We start from the raw sequence: 24,106 nt of genomic DNA, 5'->3' as shown, positions 1-24,106 counted from the left end.
TTCTGGATGGCCTGGGTACCAAGCCTCACGTCCAAGCCAGACTCCTGAGGTGCTTCACTAAACTTACACTCTAAGTACTCTGTCTTGGTCCTACTCAGCTTAAACCCTTTAGACTCCAGAGTTTGTCTCCAATCCTCCAACTTAGCGTTAACTCCGCTATGAGTCTCGTCGATCAGGACTATGTCATCCGCGAAAAGCATACACCATGGCATCTCACCTTGAATTTGCCACGTCATTCCATCCATCACCAAGGCAAATAAAAACTGACTAAGAGTTGATCCTTGATGCAACCCCATCACAACTGGAAAGTGCTCTGAGTCTCCTCCTACTGTCCTTACCTTGGTTTTGGCTCCCTCATACATGTCCTTGATCACCTTAATGTACGCCACAGGTACGCCTTTAGCCTCCAAGCATCTCCATAGGATCTCTCTTGGAACTTTGTCGTAAGCCTTTTCTAGGTCGATGAAAATTAAATCAACCATATTTCACACAACTCACTGAAGAGTAAAATCAGGCCCTATTTATGGAACAGTTTTTAAAAAAAAAAATTATGGGCTTCAATTTAAAACTTCCCATAAATCACGCATAATGGTTGAGTTTGTTGCGTAATTAACAGTGTTCATTAATTTGTGTAATTGGTTAATTAAATGGTATTTGGCTATGATTGAAGGGTAAAATTAATTAGCTTTCTTAATTAAGTCATATGCCTAAAACGACAAAGATTGCGGGCCCTCGATTCTTGGTGTTGACTCGGCATGGCTGAGAATGGCAAGAGCATTTATTGCTCTACCATTTCTCAACCAAAACCACCACGAATCAACCCAAACGATGTATTATCTTCCCCCCTTTTCGTACTTTTTCTACATTTCAACGGTCATGGACTGTAATTCCTTAATTGTTTTTGTTGTGTTGTGATTTTGAATCCACAAATGCTATTGGTTTGGTTCGCGAAGAACCATGCGGATTGACCTAGTATTGGGTCAAATCCGACCTTTGCTTGCTTATTTACACTGAATCTCAATCATTAGATGTGGTATTGAGAGATGCAATTCTGAGAATTGCAAAACTCCCATATTGAAAATGAGCTAGGGTTTGGGATTTTTGGGGTTCTATTATTTACATTGTTACATAGCCCTTGAAAATACTGAATATCAGATATACTCACAGAATCGAATTAACTAGGGTTTTCTGCTATTTTAGCTAAAGACCTTTACTTATTCGAGTTCTTGTAGTTAAAATATTTATTGTTCTTTGTTTGTGGTTGAGTGTAGAGGAGCAAGGAGGTCTTCTTGAATCCATTCTTGACCAGGCTACACCAAAGAAAGGTAAATTTTCTTCCTTTAGTTGTTTTTCTTTCTGTTTAGTCTTAGTTGTTAGTTTCTGTCATGCCTTAGTTGTTGTAGTTAATTTGTTGTATGTTTTGGTTGTTGTTTAGTTTAATTTCCCATTAATGGTAGTTTAAGCATAATTAATATGCATTAGTTGCTATTTCTAGTTACCTTTTATGTTAATAATGACTTAATCATGATTAATAGGCATTAGTAGCTATTATTAGCTAAATTTCTGGTTGTTAGTAATTTAGCATGATTAGGTTCTTTAAACTACTTGTTTTAGGTTAGTTGCTTGTTAATATTAACATCATATGGCTTAGTATGCTTTTCATATATTGCTTTAGTATATTTCCTGTTAATAGTGGCTCAACATGATTAGAGTATCTTTGCTTACTGTTTAGTTAATGCCTTGTTAGTAATAGCCTGATATAGCATATGTTTCACTTAATGTTGGACCTTGCTTAGTTTAATGGGACCAATATTGCTCTTGTTGATCAAATCATGTTGTTAGTGACATTCTAAATGGTTTAGTTTGGTTTGTAGTGTACTATGCCTAGGAAATTCATTCAACCTTTTGTTTGCCTATTTGGTTTACTGTTAATATGATATCAATTTGCTGCTTGAAATTCTTTATTAAACCTAGGATAAGTTCATCATGTCTAAAACAAGTATAAGAACTTGTCTGTGTGCATCCCTTGATTTTAATTAAAATGTCAACTTGTGTCTATACCTTTTGCACCCTTTAGATATGATTTCATACCTAAATATGGCTTAGTTGATTAAAATTGAATAACTAATGACTTTAAATAACAAAGTTTGTCCATTTTAGCATAATATGATATCACTAAGGTCCCTGTTTGATTTATGAGTTAATTTTGACAAGTGTTGGCATTAGTATGAGCTTATCTGATTCACTTAGCTAAATAAGTTTCAAATGGGGTCTGATAAGTCTAAATAGGGTTAATGAGGATCTGAATTTAACCTCAGTGACCTGTAGATATGTAGTACCTCTGAATGAATACTTCTCTTGCTTAAGAATAAGTTGGGCACATTGATGGTATACTTAGATATACTAGGCATATACAATCTCTGTATACCTTAGGTATATATGAACTTGTATATTTGGTATAAATATGGTATATCATCTATGTGGGCTTAGAATTGCCAGCTTGTGCATCATAATAGTATTGATTTGGGCCTGGTTCTTTGTTTGTTTGCTGTGTTGGGCCCTTCCTTTATATGTTATGAGTTGGTTTATATTTGGGCCGCATCTCTCGCCATTTTACCTTAAAACTGGGCCTGCCTATTCAGGTCCTTTCTTTATATTTATAATTTGAGCTAGGCATTTCTTTGTATATGTGTTAACTATTTAAGTATGTTTTTTTTTTTTTTTTGCATGTTTGTGTACGTAATTGGTATATGTGTGTAATTAGTCTATGTTAAACAAGTAATTAAGTTCTAGATACCCTCTAACCATAAATTTCCTTTTTCCCCTTTGTGTTTGCATGTGAAAATACCGTGGCCACTTGGGCCGTTTTCCTCCATTTAAAGTTATTGGGCCTGAGGCCCAACCTTCTTCTTGATTGAGTCCGTGCAATGATAGAGATGTTTGAAGGCCCAACCATGGGTGAAAATGATAACTAGTGGACTTAGGTAGGCCCACCAGCCTAATCTTTTCTTCACTTTCATGTATATACTTGTATAATTTGTATGTATATGTAAATACACTTGTAAATATTGAAACCCTATAGGATTAAAACTTAGGAAATACGCATAGTCGTTAGGTAATCGCCTCAAATGATTTTCAAACTCAGTTAATTCTTATCACAAGCATGAAACTGGTAAATTTGAATATGTTATAAATCTTTTCAAAGTTAAAACTGGAATTGATAATATGGTTAATATAAAGGGATTTTGGAAATCAAATTTGAGGTGATTTGGGCCTCACGCCCTTTGCAAGGAATCTGGAAAGAAACAAAGATTATTTTTTGGGCCACAAGCTCACTTTAAGACTAGAAAAACGAACTGTTCTGTTTCAAAAGATTTGGACAATTTGGACTAGAAATGTTTTTGTTTTGAAAAGGACTTGGACTGATTTGGAGTACAAATTTGAAACAAAAACTCGGATTCTTTTACAAGTATAATCTGAACACTTCTAAAAATGAATTGGACTTAATAATTTTCTCATTTATGGGCTAAAAACAAGAGGAAATACACTTGGAGCAAATTTGAGATAAGTTCGACTTTGGTGTTAGAATATGGTTAAACATATGAGCTTCAATGGACTAAAGAAATGAAAACAATAAACTCTTTTTTTCCATACCTATGGTATTATTATAAAGGGGATATACTCGATTTATTTTCTATATAAGTAATAAAAACTTATAGAACTAAACTCATATCATTAGAACCAAATTGGTAGCAACTCTACTTGAGAGAAATCCCGAGTGTGTTTTGGTCCGGAAATGACGTGAGTTGAACCCTTATAAGCATGTTAAACTACATCCTTTTTTAAAAGGGACATTTTTGCCAAAAAATAGGATTGATGATAAGCATGACAATTTTTGCCAGAAAGAAACATTTTTTCGCAAATAAATACAATAATCACGCATTGAAGCTTGTAAGTCAACTCTATTCTGCAGATCCTTAATGCTATGGTGTTTAAAACCTTCCATAGGGGATCACCAGAACCCTTATCTCGAACTCTGGTTTAAAAAGTTTTTTTCTCTTATTTTGATAAACCCTTTTTACTCAGTTTTTCTAATTTCCATTATAAAATTAGGCGGCGACTCTAAAAACATAAAATCCAATTAGAGCACCAACAATCTTTTAGTAGCTTTTATGCCTGCGTAAAAGTGAACTGTAACAATGGTCACCATCTCACTTCAGTCATCATCATCAATACACCATTACTTCTCAACCTCATAAATACTATTTGTTGACTTGCAGGGGCGGCTCAACCATATGCAAGGCCTAAGGCCAAACTCTAATGAGGGGCCATAGCATTTTAAAAAATTATATATATTTATTTATCTGAAATTTATTTTTCTAGCTTTTTGAGACGCAAAATTACTAATAATTTTTTTTATAATCAATATCTTCTAATAATTCTATTTCAATTGACAATATAGCTAATATGTTCAATTTTTCATGAGGCATTGTTGATCTTAGGTAAGACTTTATCAATTTCAATTTTGAGAAATTTCTTTCGGATGAAACATAAATACCAATTAAATTCTAATAAAAAATTTACAAGACACTTTATACGGATGAAATATTAATATCAATAAAAAAGTATGAAAACTAATAAAAGATAGAACCTGATTTAAGAGATGGATAACTTGATTTTAAAATATTTTCGCTCTTCCAAAATCCACAATCCTTGAAAACTTGAAAAAGAAATCCAAAGTATATCTTCGGCTCTTTTTTCCCTCTAAGAATAGTGTCTGATCAGTTGATTTTGAGCATATATAGAGAATGAAGATTGAAGAGTTTAGTTGGAGATTGAAGAATAAGAAATCAAAAAGAATTTGTGTTTGATAAGTGATGAGTATTGAGGAAAAGTTAAATAGTGATGAGAAAAAAAATTAAAAAGTTAAATATAAAGTACAATAATTTATTAGAGAAAAAATGTATAAGCTACATTTTTGACATGAAATCATGCGTCCCTCAAATATTGCCTTTATGAATGGTAGTTTACATCTTTCTATCACTAACTTTTATTATTCTCTCCCAATCCCAAACGGTCACCTCGTTTTCCTTTTTTATGTTTTTTTTTTGTTGATTCCCTTTTTTTTGCTAACAAGATAGTCGTGGTAATTTTTTTCCTAAACTACTAGATAAAAAAAAAATAGTACATACTCCCTCTGTTTTAATTTATGTGAACCTATTTCTTTTTTAGTCCGTATCAAAATGAAGGACCCCTTTCCTAATTTGGAAATAAATTCACTTTATGAATGATTTACAGTCACACAAATATTCAAGACTTATTTTAAACCACAATTTTCAAAAGTCTTCTCTCTTTCTTAAATGTCGTACTCAGTCAAATAGGTTCACATAAATTGAAACGGAGAGAGTATAAAATAATGTGGGGCCCCCATTATTGTGGGGCCCTAGCCAATTGCCCATGTCGACTAGAAATTTTTTACTATGTGTGAGGAATGCCGAGTCATACTTGTGTGAGGCATTTGCTTGATTGACAAATGGACTGATGTAGATCCCACTTTCCAAGCAATCAAAGACTCATATTCCATTCTTCTCTATTTGCAGTTCACTATTTGTTTTTTTCCTTTCTTTTGTGCAACGCCTCTTCGCTATTTTATACTCCTTCCGGATCAAACAATTAAATCAAACCCCAAAGGACCTCAAAAAGATAAATTTTGAATAAGAAACTCACACAAAATTTATATTTGCGATATTCACCGGTAGACACCAATGCGACAATAAAACTACTCCCTCCGTCTCTAAAAGATTGTCTTGATTCGAATTATGAGGGTCAAACTAACTAATAATAGTTGTAAATTCAGACGTAAAATCTTTAATTTTTTTGAAATAAAAATTACATATTTAGAAACTACATAAAAAGTATTATAAGTCACAATAGTTAACAATTCAAAATATTTAGAAAGTATTTAAATTTTTTTTGAAAATATATAGAAAGTATTTAAAAAAATTATCGTCAGAGAAAATAACTTTGACTGTCCAAATAGTAACTAAGATAGTCTTCACCAAATTAAAGTCACATAACTATATTTTCCAAACAAGAAAATCACAAAAACTTTCACCTTACTACAAGAAAGTCACAATTGCTCGAAAACCCAACCTTTCAATTAGTGATAAATTTTCACTCTACATTTTAAATTTTTATTTTATTTTTAATCTAACAAGTATGGGTCCAATTAACAGAGGACCGACTTGACCCAATTTTTTAACCTTTCGATAGGTGATAGATAATCCATCAAAAAAGTTATAATTATATAACTATTTATAAAAATTTATCCGTCTTTTAGAAATTTTTAGGAAACACAGAAAAAATCTGGATTAATATTAATGCATTTACGTCTATTTGATTTTGATAAAAGAAAAGCAAGACTATGAAAAGAGAAGTGGAGACAAAATACAAAAGAGGATTGGAGAATTTGAGGAAATGAAGCTAAGAGGGAGAGAGTGCTGACAAGGGTACCCACAAAACACTTGTCAAAAGCAAAGGGTGCCCTGGTTTCAGGAGAGAGGCGACGGAGAAACAAACAGCACGAAGGATGGGTAATAGAAATGGGGGCCACACACTACTTTTTCCCTCAATCACCATAAAACTTTTCTGTGGTCTATAGGTTGAGGCGGCTTTGTTGACTTGGAAAAACACCGTCTTCTTACTCTTTGTTACACCAACTTTGTCAATACTACTAGATAGTGGTTGCCCGTGCACGCATGGGCCCAATATTTACCTATATGTATTTGTGTGAAGATGTCTTGTTATGCAGACTGGATAGCCTAAGCATTTTGTTTGAACTGTTTCTGCTGAACATATTGTTTAGACTGTTGATATATATACATTCATGATTGTACTGTTTATGCATATATGCACATTATTTACACATTCACATAAGCTGGTATTCGCGAAAGGCACAATAGTCGGCTCCTATTTTGTTGGCAGTCATGTTCTTCGCAGTTTCTGTTTGTAGCTGTGTGACTGTGTCTGACAAAATACATGTAGAGGTTATTCATGACGAATTTCTTGTTAAATAAGAGGAGTGTTTAAATAGTGGATGTAGATAATGCAATAGCAGCAGAGGTGGGTTAGTTGTGTGACACACCTTTTTAAAACATTGTGTGCCGCATATATTCTTGTTTTTCTTTAATCCAGCTTTCAAAATAGGCAGTGCAATGTGGCAAAGATAGCAGTTTGATGTCTTTGCTTCAAAAGCTTCCTGGGAAAAGCAAATGAAAGCATAAGAGTCTTGCAAGAAGATGATAGTAACAAAGATAGAAACTGAGTGATAAGTGAAGATAAAAATCATCCCTGTTTGAGAATGTTATTATCTCTAGGGCCATCTTTCAAATCAAGTCCTATTGTTCAGAATGAGCTATTCTTTTTAGCTTCTAAATAGTACTCCGTAGTATACAAGCAGCAAGACATCAAGATAAAGGGTCATCTTCCCTTCTTCTATCAAGAGGCAAAAGTTTCATTAATAAGTCAAAAGTCAAGCACTAATATAATGTTGTTTCTTATAACAAAAAAAAGGAGTTCATCGATTATTTCAGTAAATATTCGACCAACCCCAATCCTTTAACCCATTAACATCTTAGAAGATTTCACAAAACCTTTATCACTTGGATAGAAGGTTACATGACATCTGCAAGGTAAAAAAGTACTAATGATTTTATTTTGTAAAATAAACATGAATCACAATAGAATACAAACATAGCAGATACATATATATGTGTATAAAGCAGGCAGCAGCAAAGGTCCCAGCACAACTTTGTTCAGTTAGTTTCTGCTGACTAAAAACAGAATAAAATAATCTGTCAATGTAGAGTTATTTTAATGTCAAAACCAGCTATACATCAAGCCTTCTTTTAATCACTATCAACCCCTTTAACATTTATTAAACTACAGTAAAAAACTTAGCATGTACTCATGTAAAGTTCATTTACATTTCTTAGCATTTTTAAAGCTATAATAAAAGACTTAGCATGCACTCATGTAAAATTCATCAACACATGCACAAAGATATGAATGATTAATATGCTTTATTTCACTTAAATACTTTAGGCATCTTTGTTCAAATTTAACGTTTCTGCCACTTCTTTTCCTTCAGCCCTTAAAAGGCTTTGTGATCATTAGATGACACATGTGCCAGATTTATGGATTAGAATTGTGAGAACACACAAATACTCCTTATAGGAGTTTGGTGTTTGAATCGACTGAAGATACCAGGGGAAAATACATGTTTTGGTAAAAAGTGACACAAATAATACCAATGTTACCAATTTCAACAAAAAAAAAAAACATCTATTGATCCCACTTGAGTCTTGACTAATAAAACAGAAATAGAATCATCTATTATACCATGGTAGAAAATAGATCAATGTTCTTTGACTTTGTCTGATTCCAGCAACTTTTGGTGCAGATAAAATCAGAATAGAGAAAGTGGCGAAATTGTGGCTGATTAGCCAAGTTCTTTACAAGCAAATGAACTCCAGCCCAAGATTGCAGATTTTGGACTTGCAAAGCTCTCACAAAGAGGGGGACCCCGTTCAGAATTCACAAAGATTCGCGGTACTAAAGGCTACATGGCTCCAGAATGGGCTTTGAACCAACCTATCACAGCAAAAGTTGATGTTTATGCTTTTGGGATTATAATACTTGAGATGGTCAAGGGAAGTAGGCTGTCAAGTTGGGTGGTGGATGATGATGGCGAATGTGATCACGAGCAAGAATCACAGCTCGGAAAATTTGTCGGGATAGTGAAGAGGAAGATTCAAAGCGGAGAAGATTCTTGGGTGGATAAAATAGTGGATCCAAGATTAGAAGGTAAATTTGGCAAGAACCAGGCTGTTACATTGATCGAAATAGGCATTTCTTGTGTGGAGCAAGATAGAAGCCTACAATGGCTGAAGTTGTCCAAACACTGCTGGATTGCGAAGATGAAATAACAGTACTAACTTAAATTTAAATAGTGCTTGGTATTTGGAAAGGAAATTGTATCAACCATTTTATTTTTCATTTTTGAATGTAATTGGTATTTATTTTCTTCAAGTGAAAAATCACAAGCAAACTCTTAATTTTTGTTATGTCCGCTCGTTTACTTGTACTGTGTTGACCATGCTAGCTAATTCTATGATGGAAATAGTTCATCATGAGCTAAATCTGACCCAAGATAGCACGAAAATTGCAAAATTACTAACTAAATGACTCAAGCATACATTACGTCCAGAAGATGAAAGTTGCGGAAATGAGAATGCTGTTATGGATGTGTGGGTACACTAGGAGATATAGAATTAGGAATAAAGACATCCGGGACAAGGTGGGAGTGACATCAGTGGAGGACAAAATGCGGGAAGCGAGGTTGAGATGGTTTAGGCATGTGAAGAGGAGAGACACAAATGCTCCAGTGTTGAGGTGTGAGAGGTTGGCTACAGACGATTTCAGAAGAGGTAGAGGTAGGCTGAAGAGGTATTGGAGAGAGGTGATTAGACAGGGCATGGTGCAGTTCCAGCTTACCGTGGACATGATTTTAGATAGGAGGAGATTATGAGGACTCAAATTAGGGTAGAAGGCTAGACAGCCTATGCCCGTGCTGCGCACGGGCCCAACACTTTCGATTATAGTGCATTTATGTGTATGTAGTTGTCTTTGAATAGTGATTATATATATATATATATATATATATATATATATATATATATATATATATATATATATAGAGAGAGAGAGAGAGAGAGAGAGAGAGAGAGAGAGAGAGAGTATATGATGTTCAAAACACGTTTAATATAACATTGTAGTTTGTGCTCCGTATCTAAAATTTTATTATATTAATGTTTGCTACGAATACAAAATCGGCAAATTTATTAATGTTTTTTAAAAGAGAAGACTTGTTTAAAAGGAAACTATTTTCCTTTTTATCAAATTTTGATTTGGATAATTCTAATTTAAATTATTAAATTAATTTTACATGTTTAAGACGAAACAAAGTAGAAATTGATTTTCTATTTAAATGAAGAAATGCTATTTTTTAATTTTTGGTAAATATTCTCGGTTTAGCTCATTTTACTTGTCATGTTGTCTTTTGCATGGTTTTTTAAGAAAACGTCTATTAGAACTGTAATTTGACTAATTTACCTTATTCATTATTTGATTTCCATTTGATATATTTTTTTACGACATTAATCTCTTTTAATATTTATTAGAGTAAGAATAAAAATAAAGAAGTAATTAAATTCTATCTTATTTTAAAATATAAATACTTTAAGTATATTTATTTTACTGAACATAACAAATAAATGACATTACGGAATAGCAAATGCAACAGTTTAATATCTAGATTAGATCTCAGGCTAATATAAAAAAAAACTATATGGTTTGACTACTTAACTTTTTGAAGAAAAGCAATTTCATTTGCTCTCACTAATGGATTGATACCCACGTGGCAATGAATCCATCATTATTGACTTAATGAGATACTTTGGAAATTACATGAATATTGTTTGATTTTTTAATATGGAGCGCACTTTTGTTTTGGACATTATCAATTTGTACTATTTTTATGCATATATATATATATATATATATATATATATATATATATTAATTATGGGGCCCACAATTTTTTTTGCACTTTTTTTTTTACACTGTTTGTGTTTTTTAATATGGGATTCACTTTTTTTTTTATATATTGCTTGATTTTGTCAATATGGGATACTATGTTCAAAACACGATTAATATAACATTGTAGTTTGTGCTCCGTATTTAAAACTTTATTATATTAATGTTTGTTACGAATATGCACGTGGCAATGAAGCAATCATTATTGACTTAATGAGATACTTTGGAAATTACATGAATATTGTTTGATTTTTTAATATGGGGTGCACTTTTTTTTTACATTATTAATTTGCACTATTTTTTTAATATTAGTTGTTGTTTAATATATATGAGGCCCACAATTTTTTTTAATTAAATTGGAACGGATATATTACTACTTTATAGAAGGGCCCACAATTTTTTTTATATTAGTTGTTGTTTAATATATATGAGAATATATATACATATACTCTGTTTAATATAACATTATAGTTTGTGCTCCGTATCTAAACTTTATTATATTAGTGTTTGCTACGAATACAAATCCAACACTTTTTTTAATATTATATTTTTTTTAATATGGGGTTCACTTTTTATTTATTTTTATTTTTTATGTTACTTGATACATTATTAATTTGCACTATTTTTATGCATATAATATATTAATCTATTTCAGCCACGCGAAGCATATAAGAGGTGTTTCCTATCCTCCATTACCTGAAAGAATAAAACGAAAATTACATTTGGTAGGCATCACTAAAATTGAGTAAATGGTATCGCAGTAGTTTGTACTGCCACAACGAAAAGGCCACAAAAAAAGCACAACAGAGAATCAAAATGCTAGAATTGCATGCCTAGCTATCATCGTTCACGGTGTAGTACTGACGTACTAGGCATCTTCAATATATCACACACAAAAGAAATATTGAATGCCAGTAATAGAGGAAAAAATAAAAGACAAATAAAAGAGAATAAGAAACCTATTAATAAACAATAAAAACGAAGAACAGGAAAAAGTAAATTGCAAGAGATGTAATACCAATTGACCTAAAAGACCCAGCAAGTGAGAACATAACTGAAGAATATTCTGGATGGATGAAGAATGAGTAGAAAGAATGAATGAAAAACACGGAGACGACTGTTCAATTCAAGGGTTACTAAATGACACGTGGTATAAATGTTGTTTAAAGTCTAATATACCCTTGAGCTGGCATGTCGACGAAACCCATGTCTCTATATAAGTACAAATATCTTCACATGGCTCTGTGCCTCTGTTAAATAATAAACAAATAAAAAATCCGAGCTTGTCCCCAGTTATACTAACATATCATGGTGATGAACTTCAATATTTTCATATTTCTTCTAGTACTATGTGGCAATATCTTCTTGATTTTCAGCCAAGTTCCTATTCCGCCCATAAAATATATCTGCCCAAACACAACTTCTTACAGTCCCAACAGCACTTACAACTCTAATCTCAAAGTTCTCCTATCATCTTTGTCCTCTAATGCTTCTAGGCCTAGTGGATTTTACAACTCAACAGCTGGTCACACAGGGTCTGATGTAGGTTATGGCCTATTTTTATGCAAAGGAGATCTTTCCCCTGACGTTTGTCAAGATATGTGTGTCAAAAGCGGTTAAAGATATCTTGGAAAGATGTCCAAAAAGAAAAATTGCTGTCATTTGTTACGACGAATGCTTGTTGCGTTACTCGAATCGATCCATCTTTGCCACAGAGGATCTATCAGGTGGATCCATTTTGTATCGTTGTTTCTGCCATTAAATGTCTATTTCTGTGGTTTGGACTTTGGTGTAGCTTTTTGAGCCGCAGTGTGTACCTTATTAGGATTTCCTTATCCTAATTGTGTTTTACTTTTAGAAGGAAAACTAATTCTTTTCTTGGATCTTATACAAATAAAAAATAGGGTAAAGTTGTAAATACACCCCTCAATTTTATAATTTAGAGCCGATATACCCCTCATTATAAAAGTGGTGTATATATACCTCTGCCACTATAATATGATGCAAATATACCCTTGTCATTACAAAATGATGCAAATATAACCTTTTCGCTGACGGAGTTTTTTACAAATCATTTAAGTTATCTTTTAATTAAAAAAATGCCACTAGACTTTAAAACCCATTTTTTTTCTTTTTGAATAGACATATTTTTTTAAAGCCACATAGTAATTTTTTTCTGATGGATCGGGTCTGGTTAGTTTTAAAAAATTAGTAGACTTATTTGTTTAAAGTCACGGAGATATTTTTTTAAACTAATCATACCCGACACACCAAAAAATTTATCATGGCTTTATAAAAATATGCCTACTTATAATTGCACCTTTGCCCTAAAAAATATATTATGCTTCTTTTAGTATGGTTATTCGAGGTTTGCTCTGTTAGCTTCAACATGACATTTATTTTGATCCCAACAGTGTTTGTTATATTTTGGTCTATTTCTGGCATTTTTTACTCCCTCCGTCCAAAAGATTATCCTAATTTAATTTGACACGGAATTTATTTTTTGGTAGAAGACTTTTGCCATATCATATAAATATAAACAAAGTTTCAATTATACCCTCGAGGGCCCATTGATTAGCATTGAAAGGAAAATACGTTAAAATAAAAGCAAAGTCAAAAAGGTCTGACAATTCCATTTACTTTTTAACAATTGACTTTTCAACCTTATATAATAACCCCACATTGTTTACTTTAAGTTTTTGTGGGGTCCTGTCAATTTTAAAAAGGAAAGGGTAGTAGGGGTAGTAATGGAACTCAAAAGTAAGAGGATTGCTAAATTTAGAAATGTGTGAAAGGAAAAGACAATCTTTTTGGATAGAGGGAGTATATTTTTAATGTTGTAGTTCTGAGACTTTCATGATGTTTTTGGTTAAATGCCTTATTTTCATGACTTTTTAAATACACTGGCCAGAGTTTGTTAAATATTTGATCTTTGCTCACATCCATCTATTTTTGGCACTGTGGATGAATCAGTTCTAAAAACTTTGTACAACGAGCAAAGTGTTAGTGAACCGAAGAGGTTCTTACCACTAATCAGAAAAATGATGGATGAAATAGCAACTGTGGCTGCAAAGGAAAATGATCGTTCAGGGAAAAAGTTTGCTACTAAAGAAGCCAAATTTTCGCCATCTGAGACAGTTTATTCACTTGCGCAGTGCACTCCGGATCTCTCTGAATTTTCTTGTCATACTTGCCTGAGATTTGCGATTTCGAAATTACAGAGTAATGGCAGGAAAGGCGGTAGAGTTATCTTAACGAGCTGTAATATTCGTTATGAGGATTACCCTTTTTATAACATTATTGCTGTCGCGCCACCACAGGGTATGTTCTAATCATAATCATTTCTAAGACAACCGAAATAATATCACCTTCGTATCAATTTAATGTCTTGCTTTTCATTTTAGAAAATAATTATAATTATTTTTTAAGGCAACCGAAAAATATAGTATTTATAAATAATTACAATCATTTCTAAGACAACAAAAATATAATACCTAGCTTATGCTTAGGAACAACAATATCTCTTCAATATCAATTTAAGTGTATTACTTTCTTTTATGGAAAATAATTATAGTTATGGTAAAAAAAAAAATACTATAAGATTTAGCTTATGCTTAAGAAAAATAATATTCCCTCCACATCAGTTTAAGTGTTTTACTTTATTTTATTTTATAAAAATTTCTAAAACTAATTAACATGAATGTTGAAACGCTAAATATTGAATGATAAAAATATCCTCAAAATGTTGATCGCCTTTTATGCCCTTTGAAAATTAAAAAATTTCTAAAAATGTCTTTCAATGTTGGATAAAACTGTAGTAACATTTAAAACTTTAAGTAATACTTAGAATATTACATTTAACAAAATTCTATAGGATATTAAAAGTAAAACTAAAAAAGTGATAGTTAGAATAGAAGTAGACAAGTTTGGTAAATTATCATAACACAACTTATTCTTAAACCACTAAATTATGTGTCAATATAGCGCAGCATTTTGGTGCGTTATGTAATTTTTTTTTTTATATAATTTTTTTAAAAGCTCGTGTAACGGATGTAAATGGGAAACGTCAACACATTTTTACATAACGCATAAAAAAGATGCGTTAAAGGTACTTTAGTAACATTTTTTTTCTTGGGGTATTTTAGTTCAATTCATTTTTTATTGTGTCATTTATGTTCTAGACTCCATCAAACTATGGGTTTTTCCAGCAAAATAATAAACCCTAAATGTTGTAAAACAAGTTATACTAACTATCCCTATATTCCCATAAAATCAAAATGACTAGAAAATATATTCACACTTTAATGTTTTTGAACAACTCAATGTTCAACTGATGCAGGAAAAAGGGGAATTGCATCTGGAGCAATCATTTCCATAGTTGTTCCAATTGCTGTTTTAATTCTACTGTTCATTTTTGGTTTCTGCTGGATAAGAAGTAGAGCTTCGCGAGAACTCAATGTAGTAGAAGAGATCACAGGTAAAGATTCATAACGACATCATACATAAGCAGGCCCTTAAATTTAGCCATAGCTGACAAGTATGCCCTCCAACTTCGGGTGTGCACAAGTTGACACCTCGACTTGTATAAAGTTGCACAAGTAAACAAAAATCCTGACGTGACACGTATATTTTGAAAATGTCTAGATTATCATTTTGTGAGTTGAAGTGTTCAATTGACAAAGTGGAGACAAATTGAGGTGCCTACATGTGCACACTCAAAGTTAGAGGGCATACTTGCTAGCTGAGGCTAAGCTTGAGGTCTGTTAAGTATTATGTCTTCTATAACTCAAATACTATTCGAGTTAAATACTTCTTAAGTTATTGCCAAAAATAGTATTCAAGTAGAAGCTGCTGAAACTTTCGGACTTTATTCGTTGTCTAGATGCAGATGAGATTTCAACAGTTGAATCCTTGCAATATCACTTGAACACTATTCGAGCTGCCACGACAAACTTCTCTACTGACAACAGAATTGGTGAAGGTGGATTTGGTGTTGTCTACAAGGTAAAGTTTAATTTAAGAGAATGCAAGATGTTGCACATGTTTGCCCGAGGCTCAAGTCTAGTGGTAAGAGTCCAACGCGTTATGTGTCGCTAACGTGCATATCACAGGTTCGAGCCCTGTCACATACAAAAACTTGGTATTTAAGCGGAGAAGGGTAGAGGGTTACCTAGTGAGTTCTTAACCTTGCGCCACTGGCCACGGAAATTTTTTAGTTGCCAAAAGAACAAAATAGATGTCATAAACAACTTTTACCCATAACAATAACATCCATCTTTATAACAATACATTATTTGTAAAATTACCCCTCTATAACAATCATCTTTATGGAAATAGAATCTCTAAGATTACCGATAATACGTCTAAAGATTTTGACAAATATTTTGAAACTTTAATACACCACTTATGAGAAAGAACATTACGTGAGTATAGAATTCCTTAATTAAAGATTTTATTCCGTTAGAAGATATGCACACATATTTTTATTCCATTTGGCAGATGTTTTCCATCTAGTATAAAGTTCAAGATTTGAATAATACTTACAAAGAATGCCTACGGCTACTTGAACTGATATAGAAATTCAATTGTTAAGCTCTTACAGTTCCTTCAAGGGAAAGCTATTAGATACCAAGTATCTTTAACAGGCAAAGAAAATATAAATGTCAAATGTTGTTATAGGTGTACAACAGTGAATCACTATAAAAGGCAAGAAAATGTCGGAACAAAAGAGGCTGTTTTAGAAAAGTTTGACAGTACATTTCTAGTCATATTCCCATGTATTGTTAACTTGCATTGATATCTTACTAAATTCTCAGGGTATACTTCCTGATGGGCAAGAGATAGCTGTGAAGAGGCTATCAGGAAGCTCAAGGCAAGGTAGAGAGGAATTTAAGAACGAGATCGTATTGATTGCGAAGCTTCAACACAGAAATTTAGTGAGACTATTGGGATACTGCTTTGAAGGAGACGAAAAGCTACTTGTCTATGAATTTGTCCCCAACAAAAGCTTTGACTATTTCTTATTTGGTTGGTTTCAATCTGCTAAACTTTATTCATTTTATTGTTCTTGTTGCTATAATGGACTATAATTTATTAAACTCTCTTTTTGATAAATTTTTAGATCCTGAAAAGCAACAACTACTGGATTGGTTGAGACGTTACAAGATTATAGGAGGGATTGCGCGTGGACTACTTTACCTTCACGAGGATTCTCGTCTAAGAATTATACATCGTGATCTCAAAGCAAGCAACATACTATTGGATGCAAAAATGAATCCCAAAATATCAGATTTTGGAATGGCAAGAATATTTGGTGATCAAACTTCAGAAATTACAAGCAGGATTGTTGGGACTTAGTAAGTTTTGGATCTGTGTCGATATATCTTAAATTCTTGTCTTGGTTGACCTCAGCTACACATATTGTACTGATGTCTACTTGCCCCATTTTCCTCTTTTATTTTCCACATTGTCACCTTTACCCATGTTATGTTCTAATTTTCTAACAATCTATGGACTATTGGGATGAACTTGAATGGGGCCATAAAAGATTTAGTTCAGGATTCAACTATTGAGTCGCAATGTGACAAAATCGTGAGACCTCAAAGGTTGGCTAGAGCGGACAATACCTTTGTAGTTATACCTAGGCCGTTGGAAGTGGTAGTGAGCAGGTAAACCCACCCCCAAAATCCCCATTTCTGCTAAAATGGTTGTACGATAAATCATAGCAAGAATGTTGAGTCATTAAGGGAGGTGAGTGTAATAGCTCATGTACCATTAGCTTCTAACGATTGAATTTGAAAGGGAATTCTCTGTGAAGCTTGCCTTAGGCGAGAATCCCTTATCGATATGGGAAGGCAATGTCAGGAGCTATAAAAGGTTAGGTTCAGTATTCAACTTTTGAGGTGACATTCTAGGTAAAAGTTCAAGGAGACAAAACTATGAGACTTCAAATATTAGGTCAAAGCGGAAAATACCTTGATAGTTGGGCCTCAATTGTTACAACTTGTCCGTTAAATCACTCAATGTAGTCACACTTGAGACTTCTACTTAGAATCTGAAAGCCGTTAAATATCATTTTCGTTAAAAATTATCCTTTTTTCTAGCTAACCTTCCTGCTTGTTTGTTGTTTTATAGCGGTTATATGTCACCGGAGTATGCTATGCATGGACAATACTCTGTTAAATCTGATGTTTTCAGCTTTGGTGTTTTACTCCTGGAGATCATAAGTGGAAAGAAGAATAGTTCATTTTACCAATCAGATGGTGCTAAAGACCTTCTTAGCTATGTAAGTTTAAATTTATAAATACTATTTTTATCATGTTTGTCATGCCATAGAGGGAAAAGGCTCAAATTTCTCCTTGAAGTAGTCGATCCTCCATATATTAGCCCCTCCCTTTAATAGCTTTCCAGCTTAACTCTGATATATTTTTTTTTATGGTGGAGCGACGTAGACAAACAAAAGATCCGAATATACCCTAAACTATCTGCTTCGTGTATATATCCCTCTGCAATAATTTGAGGTGTGCCATTGAATATTATTGAAAAGGTCCAAATATACCTCTACAAGACTTCCACCATATCTCCCAAATCCTGCCAATTTTACCACAATAGAAACCGTTACTGGGAGGAGCTTATTTGAGATGAAACATAACAGTAGGAATCCTATGAGTTGAAAGGTAACTGGAGGGCATATATGAGATAAACTGCAAACACTAGACATATGTTGCTAAAAGGTAAGTCCTTGCTAATGCTTTTTTTGAATCATTGATGGAAAAAAACTTGTAGGTTTGGAAGCATTGGAGGGACGGCACGCCGTTGAATATAATGGATCCAACATTTGGAGAGTCATACTCAAGAAATGAAGTCATACAGTGTATACATATTGGACTGTTATGTGTTCAAGAAGATGCTAATGAAAGACCTACAATGGCATCTGTGGTGCTCATGCTTTGTAGTTATTCTGTTACCATGCCAGCGCCTCAACAACCTGCATTCTTTTTTCATAATCGATCAGCGATGATACCAAAAGGGCTAAAATCAGATCAATCTACAAGCAAGTCAATTCCATTGTCCGTGAATAAAGTATCCATTACAGAATTGGAGCCAAGATAGATGGATACAATGATGGAGTTTAAGTTTACCATCTGGTGGGAACACCTACTGATACCGGTCAACTTAACCTCATGGTGTAAGAATTTTATATATGTCTTATATTCTATATGTAATAAAGAGGAATAAGGTGATTGAATGAGACTAGGTAAGAGGGTTATATTCGTAATTTCCCATGCGATTGGAATTAGTTCATGATCCATTTATTAAGTATTTCATTCAACAAACAGTAGTAGGCATTGAAGATTTAAATTCTGTTGGATGGTTTGCCGGTGGCAAATCTATCTAAATCTACATCAATGAAAACATATATTTAGAAGTGTTATCACTGCTTCGCTCAGCAGAAGAGCCTCGCTACAGGAAAAACGTTTATTTATGGCGATTGGTTCCTTCTTTGCGTGAACTACCGCAGTATAAAATTAGCGACGGTTTAGACCTGTTGCCTGATAAGCTGTCGTTAAACCCTTTCGAGACGGTTAAGAAAAATCGCTGGAATAACCACTGCCTATGGGAAGCGGTTAAATTTTATTTAACGGCTTTTTGTATTTGACCAAAAATTTCTTAAAGCTCTAACCAAGAATCCTCTCTAATGACAATTTTTTTTTCATTTAGAGACGCTTTTACCCCCATCTAACGGCACTTGCTTAGCAACGATTTAGGTTCATTTATGGCGGTTTAACCCATAAAATAGAAAATACAATAGAGGCGGTTTGTATTTCAATTCACGTTAGTTTAACCCAATTCTTTTAATGAATTTGCCAGGAATTTGTTGTAGCTGCATTTCAAGCACTATTGAAAAGAGTAATTTTAACATATCCCAATCTTTAGCAACAAAGCAATTAAGTAGCTAAAAAACTTTTCAAAGTATTCAACCAGCTCGCACATTCAGATAAAATACAACATTCAAACTTTCAACAAATGTATTGATTTGTATTTGATGATTCTAGGAAAACAAAATTCACTATTAACAAAATAAGCAACTAAAATCCATCACAAGCAAAATCCACGTTGAACAACATGATTAGCATCGTGGTGGATTTCAATATTTGGATGAGGAAGATGGTCTGAACCTTTAGTGAAATTGGCCTGTTTGAAGCCTGAAAACATAAACTTAAAAACCAAATAAGAACAATAAACTGGCAACCTGTTTCTTAAATTGTTTTCTATTTTCTACAGACTTTTCAAATGAACTCTCCACATATGTACACCAGCCCTTTATGAGTAACTCAAAATTTCCACGCAAAAGCAAATAAGGAATAAAATAAACTAGCAATCGCACAAAAAGATATCAGCTTGATAGCAAATTAGGAAAGGTCAATTTCCTATAAATAAAAAGATAGTATGATCTTTATAATATCAACTGGTGCTTTGATGTGTTTAACAACAAAGGAAGAACACGGATAGGATCGGGGCTCACTGAAGCTGAAATAAAACAACTGATAAAAGCAGTAAGAATTTATAATATGCTTACCATATAAACAAGAACCTTATAGTCCATATTTAAGATCATTGACACTTAGCTACTATGCATCGGCACAAACTTGAAAGAAAAGAATATGCTTACCATATAAACAAGAACCTTATAGTCCATATTTAAGATCATTGACACTTAGCTACTATGCATCGGCACAAACTTGAAAGAAAAGAAAACTAGGGTTTCCAGTATTTTGACTAGGATAATAAACAACATCAGCTCTCAAATTCAACTCGGGAGAGAGACAGACTGAAATGAGGTAAAACATACCGTCGCAGCACTACCCCATATCAACCAACAATTACACTCCTTGTTGGACGAAATATATTGTTAGAAAGTTCTCAAGAGGTCGCCTTCTAGATCTCTCACTTTCCACCACTGATTGAAGCTCATGCATCTTCATCTCCTCCATTTTATGATTTCGACAAGCTTGTGTTGAAGATACACCATCAAATTGATGGGTTGTTTTGGCAAATACTTGAGTAGGTGTTGGCTCATAATCCACTCCTCGAACTCGACCAGCACGATCTTTCCCTAACACTTGTGCAAGTGAATCAACTTTTGAAATTTGCTTTGACTAGCCATCCTCTCTAATTCCTCCAACATAAGTTTAGTATTTCAAGCACTAAATTAAGAATTTCTATTTCCGGTAATATACAATAAGAATACTGAACATCAATTATAACTTACACCAACAATCTTGGCCGCCTCATTCATATAGGTCTTGTCTTTCCATTTGTGCGTCAAAGTCCACAACTCTCCTCTACTCATGGGTCCCCCACCTTACGTTCCTACATTATTATGACCACATTCATATATTTAAAGCTTAAGTTCTTTGTTTCCTATTATCTCATGGTCTTTTAATTTTTAAATATATGATTGTGGTCATAATAATGTAGAAGCGTAAACATGGGGACCCATTAGTAGAGGAGAGTTGTGGACTTTGACGCACAAACAGAAAGACAAGACCTATATGAATGAGGCAACCAAGATAATTAGTGTAAGTAATAATTGATGTTCAATTTTCAAAGTATATCCCTAAAATTGAAATTCAAAGATAATGTTTGAAATACTAAATATATGTAGGAGTAGATAGAGAGGATTGAAAGTCAAGATGGTTCGCCAATGCAAATTGCAGAAGTTGATTCACTTGCACAAGTGCTAGGAAAAGAGCATGCTGGTCGAGTTCGAGGAGTGGGTTATGGGCCAACACCTACTCAAGTATTTTCCAAAACAGCCCATTGTTTTCTGATGTTAAAAGATCACATCCTATAGTGGCTTCAGGCGGTGCATGTACCAAATGCTATGGAAAAGGTAATCAACTAAAAATCAATAATGAATAGTAAAAGCTAGAGAAGGTCATGCTGTTTTAAGTTTGGCATGCAGCTTTGTGCTCTCAAGAAAAGGCTCCATGTACAAACCAGTCACAAAAACACATTCTTAATTTCTCTAGCTCTGAACTATAAATGCAAAAGAGGCTTGTAAAGAATAGCATGCAGTTAAAACCACGTCAATGGAGATATTCGCCTTTCTTTGGAATGCAGACAGATGTGAAGGCGCTTGAGCCTCAACCAATGAAATTTGGGGACTCAAGAGTTAATTAGGCAATGATCCTAATGTAAACAGAATTAGGATGTATATATCATAGTACAACATAAGTAGGCAGAGCAAATCATGTCAAAGAGGGACTAAATGAAGTTTTGTGTAAACAAACAAAAGGGCAAGCGGTTAGAATAATACAGAAATAAGCTTGCTATAGCAGATTCCTATACAGTCAAAGAAACTTAAGAAAAAGAGCTACACTATGGTTCGAGAATTAAGCATCTTGAATGAAATTGAGCATCTTGGATTAAATTCAGAACAGAAATAACCTTGCTATAGTAGATTCCTATACCATTAAAGAAACTTGAGAAAAAGAGCTTTAATTAGTTGGTAACATCTGAATATGTATGTTCAGATTCATAGCTAAAATACGGTTCAAGAATTGAAGCTTAAAGACCCGGTCAAATAATATGTTGTATTTTCTTATCCTTGCGGTATTGAAGAAACCACATCCACTGGTCAGGATCAATTCCACTGGGACGTCTTGCAACATGTTCCTCCAACAGCAATGGCTCTTTATAAAAGCGATGATAGAGATTAAATCCAGTATCTTTCCAATACTCTTCATGATATAGTCACACAAAACATACTGAAAAACAACTTTTAATTAAAACTACATAAATTAATTAAAACAGAAATCAAAATACAACATAATCAATTATTTCCCTGAAAATTTTCAACAATTCCATAACAATAGTGAGAAGAATAAAAATAAGCACACAACTCAGCGTCTCGTATAGAAAATCGAACTCAAACACAAGCTTAGCACTAACATGAATTAGTGTGCATGTATGAATCGGAGTTCATCCTACATGAGTAACTTTTTTTTTTTTTTTTTGGGATAATTCAAATTTAGTAACTTTAATGCAAGATGAATATGTACTCCCTTGAAAAAGAGTACACTGAAACTTAGCTAGTGTTTGGCCATAAATTTTGAATTTGATTCTGAAAATTTATCTTCAAATATCTGTTTGGCCATGAAATTTTGATCAAGATTTTGAAATTTTATTTTCAAAATATTTTCAAGTTCCAAACACTAGCAATTTCACTTCCATCTAGTCACAAAACTTCAAAAACATTTCCCAGTTAAATGCATGTCCAAACACAATTTCAAAAACTCAAAATTTTTAGTTTTGAGTTTCAACTTCAAAATTTATGGCCCAAAGGGAGCTTAAGAAGACTGAAACTCACCAAAAGGGTGAAAAATTAACTTCAAAATTTCTAGTTGTGATTACACTGCAATTTCAGATAATCATAACTACACAGCAACATACCCAGTAAAATTCCACAAAATGGGTTTGGGGAGGGTAGAGTGTACGCAGACCTTACCTCTACCTTGAGAGGTAGAGAGGTTGTTTTCGATAGACCTCGGTATAAGCACAAGCAATTCAAAGCAGTACAAAAAGCATGATAAAGATGTCTTAAAAAAAGGAGCAGTAACTACCACGAATTAATACGATAATCGAAGTACTAGAAACAACATAGCAGAAATCAACGGAAAAGAAACTAGAAGAGTAATACTACGATGACTAGTATGAACACTACTACTCACCAAAAGGGAGAAAAATCAACTTCAATTACACTGCAAATTCAGATAATCACAACTACAATAACTACCGCATTGCAACACTCTCATTAGCTAGGGTTAAACAAAACAAAAAAAGTTCGAACCCGAATAGCGGCCGATTAATTGTCAAAATTGTAGGCCTCTACATACATAACAACGTATACATGTAAAATTGCAGAAATTCCCATATAACCTTGCATCTATGTATACATGTATGAATCGGAGGAAAAAAAATCCTAAATAACATTGCATCTATTTATACATATCATCAACATATACATATACGAATCGGCCAAAAATAATAATAAATGCAAGCACTAACTGAAAAATTAAGCAAAAAATTCACTCAAAACAAAGCACGAAATGAAAAATTAAGCAAAAACAAATCACTCAAAACAAAGTACGAAATGAAAAATTAAGCAAAAACGTCACTTAAAGGTAAAGCAAGCAAAGCATTTAGGTGAAATTTTGACAGCTATTTGAGATTTGGGGATATATATATATTACTATTATATATAAGACAGAATCTCCAACTTTTGTAGTCCTCGTGATATTTTTGGTTCATTTTACCTCCAAATGAAGCTTTAATTACCTTAAAAGTTATCACCTATTTTGCTAAATTTGAAAAACTATATGGACTTTTTAATATTACAGAGTGATGATGTGTAAAAAGTGATAGTGACACTATAAAAGAATCT

General features: G+C 33.2%; 1 protein-coding gene across 3 annotated transcripts; it reads left to right on the top strand.

The window, feature by feature from the left end:
- Nucleotides 1-11,887: 11,887 nt before the first annotated feature.
- On the top strand, nucleotides 11,888-18,978 carry LOC132625611 (cysteine-rich receptor-like protein kinase 10). Of its 3 annotated transcripts, none has more exons than XM_060340225.1 (8): nucleotides 11,888-12,383; nucleotides 13,630-13,977; nucleotides 14,996-15,133; nucleotides 15,545-15,660; nucleotides 16,473-16,683; nucleotides 16,778-17,012; nucleotides 17,791-17,941; nucleotides 18,442-18,978. In XM_060340225.1, exons 1-8 carry the CDS (start codon nucleotides 12,206-12,208, stop codon nucleotides 18,766-18,768), a joined length of 1,704 nt encoding a protein of 567 aa, XP_060196208.1. In that variant the 5' UTR covers nucleotides 11,888-12,205; the 3' UTR covers nucleotides 18,769-18,978. The 3 variants fall into 3 exon arrangements, with proteins under 3 accessions (XP_060196208.1, XP_060196207.1, XP_060196209.1); XM_060340224.1 differs by having other exon boundaries at nucleotides 11,889-12,383; nucleotides 15,539-15,660; XM_060340226.1 differs by lacking the exon at nucleotides 13,630-13,977 and having other exon boundaries at nucleotides 11,889-12,383; nucleotides 15,539-15,660.
- The last annotated feature ends 5,128 nt before the right edge of the window (nucleotides 18,979-24,106 follow it).

This window comes from Lycium barbarum, unplaced genomic scaffold (assembly GCF_019175385.1).
Source record: "Lycium barbarum isolate Lr01 unplaced genomic scaffold, ASM1917538v2 unchr_scaffold_11, whole genome shotgun sequence".
Taxonomy (NCBI): Eukaryota; Viridiplantae; Streptophyta; class Magnoliopsida; order Solanales; family Solanaceae; genus Lycium; species Lycium barbarum.
The sequence above is the reverse complement of the archived record's forward strand: the minus strand, read 5'-3'. Positions and strand labels throughout refer to the sequence as shown.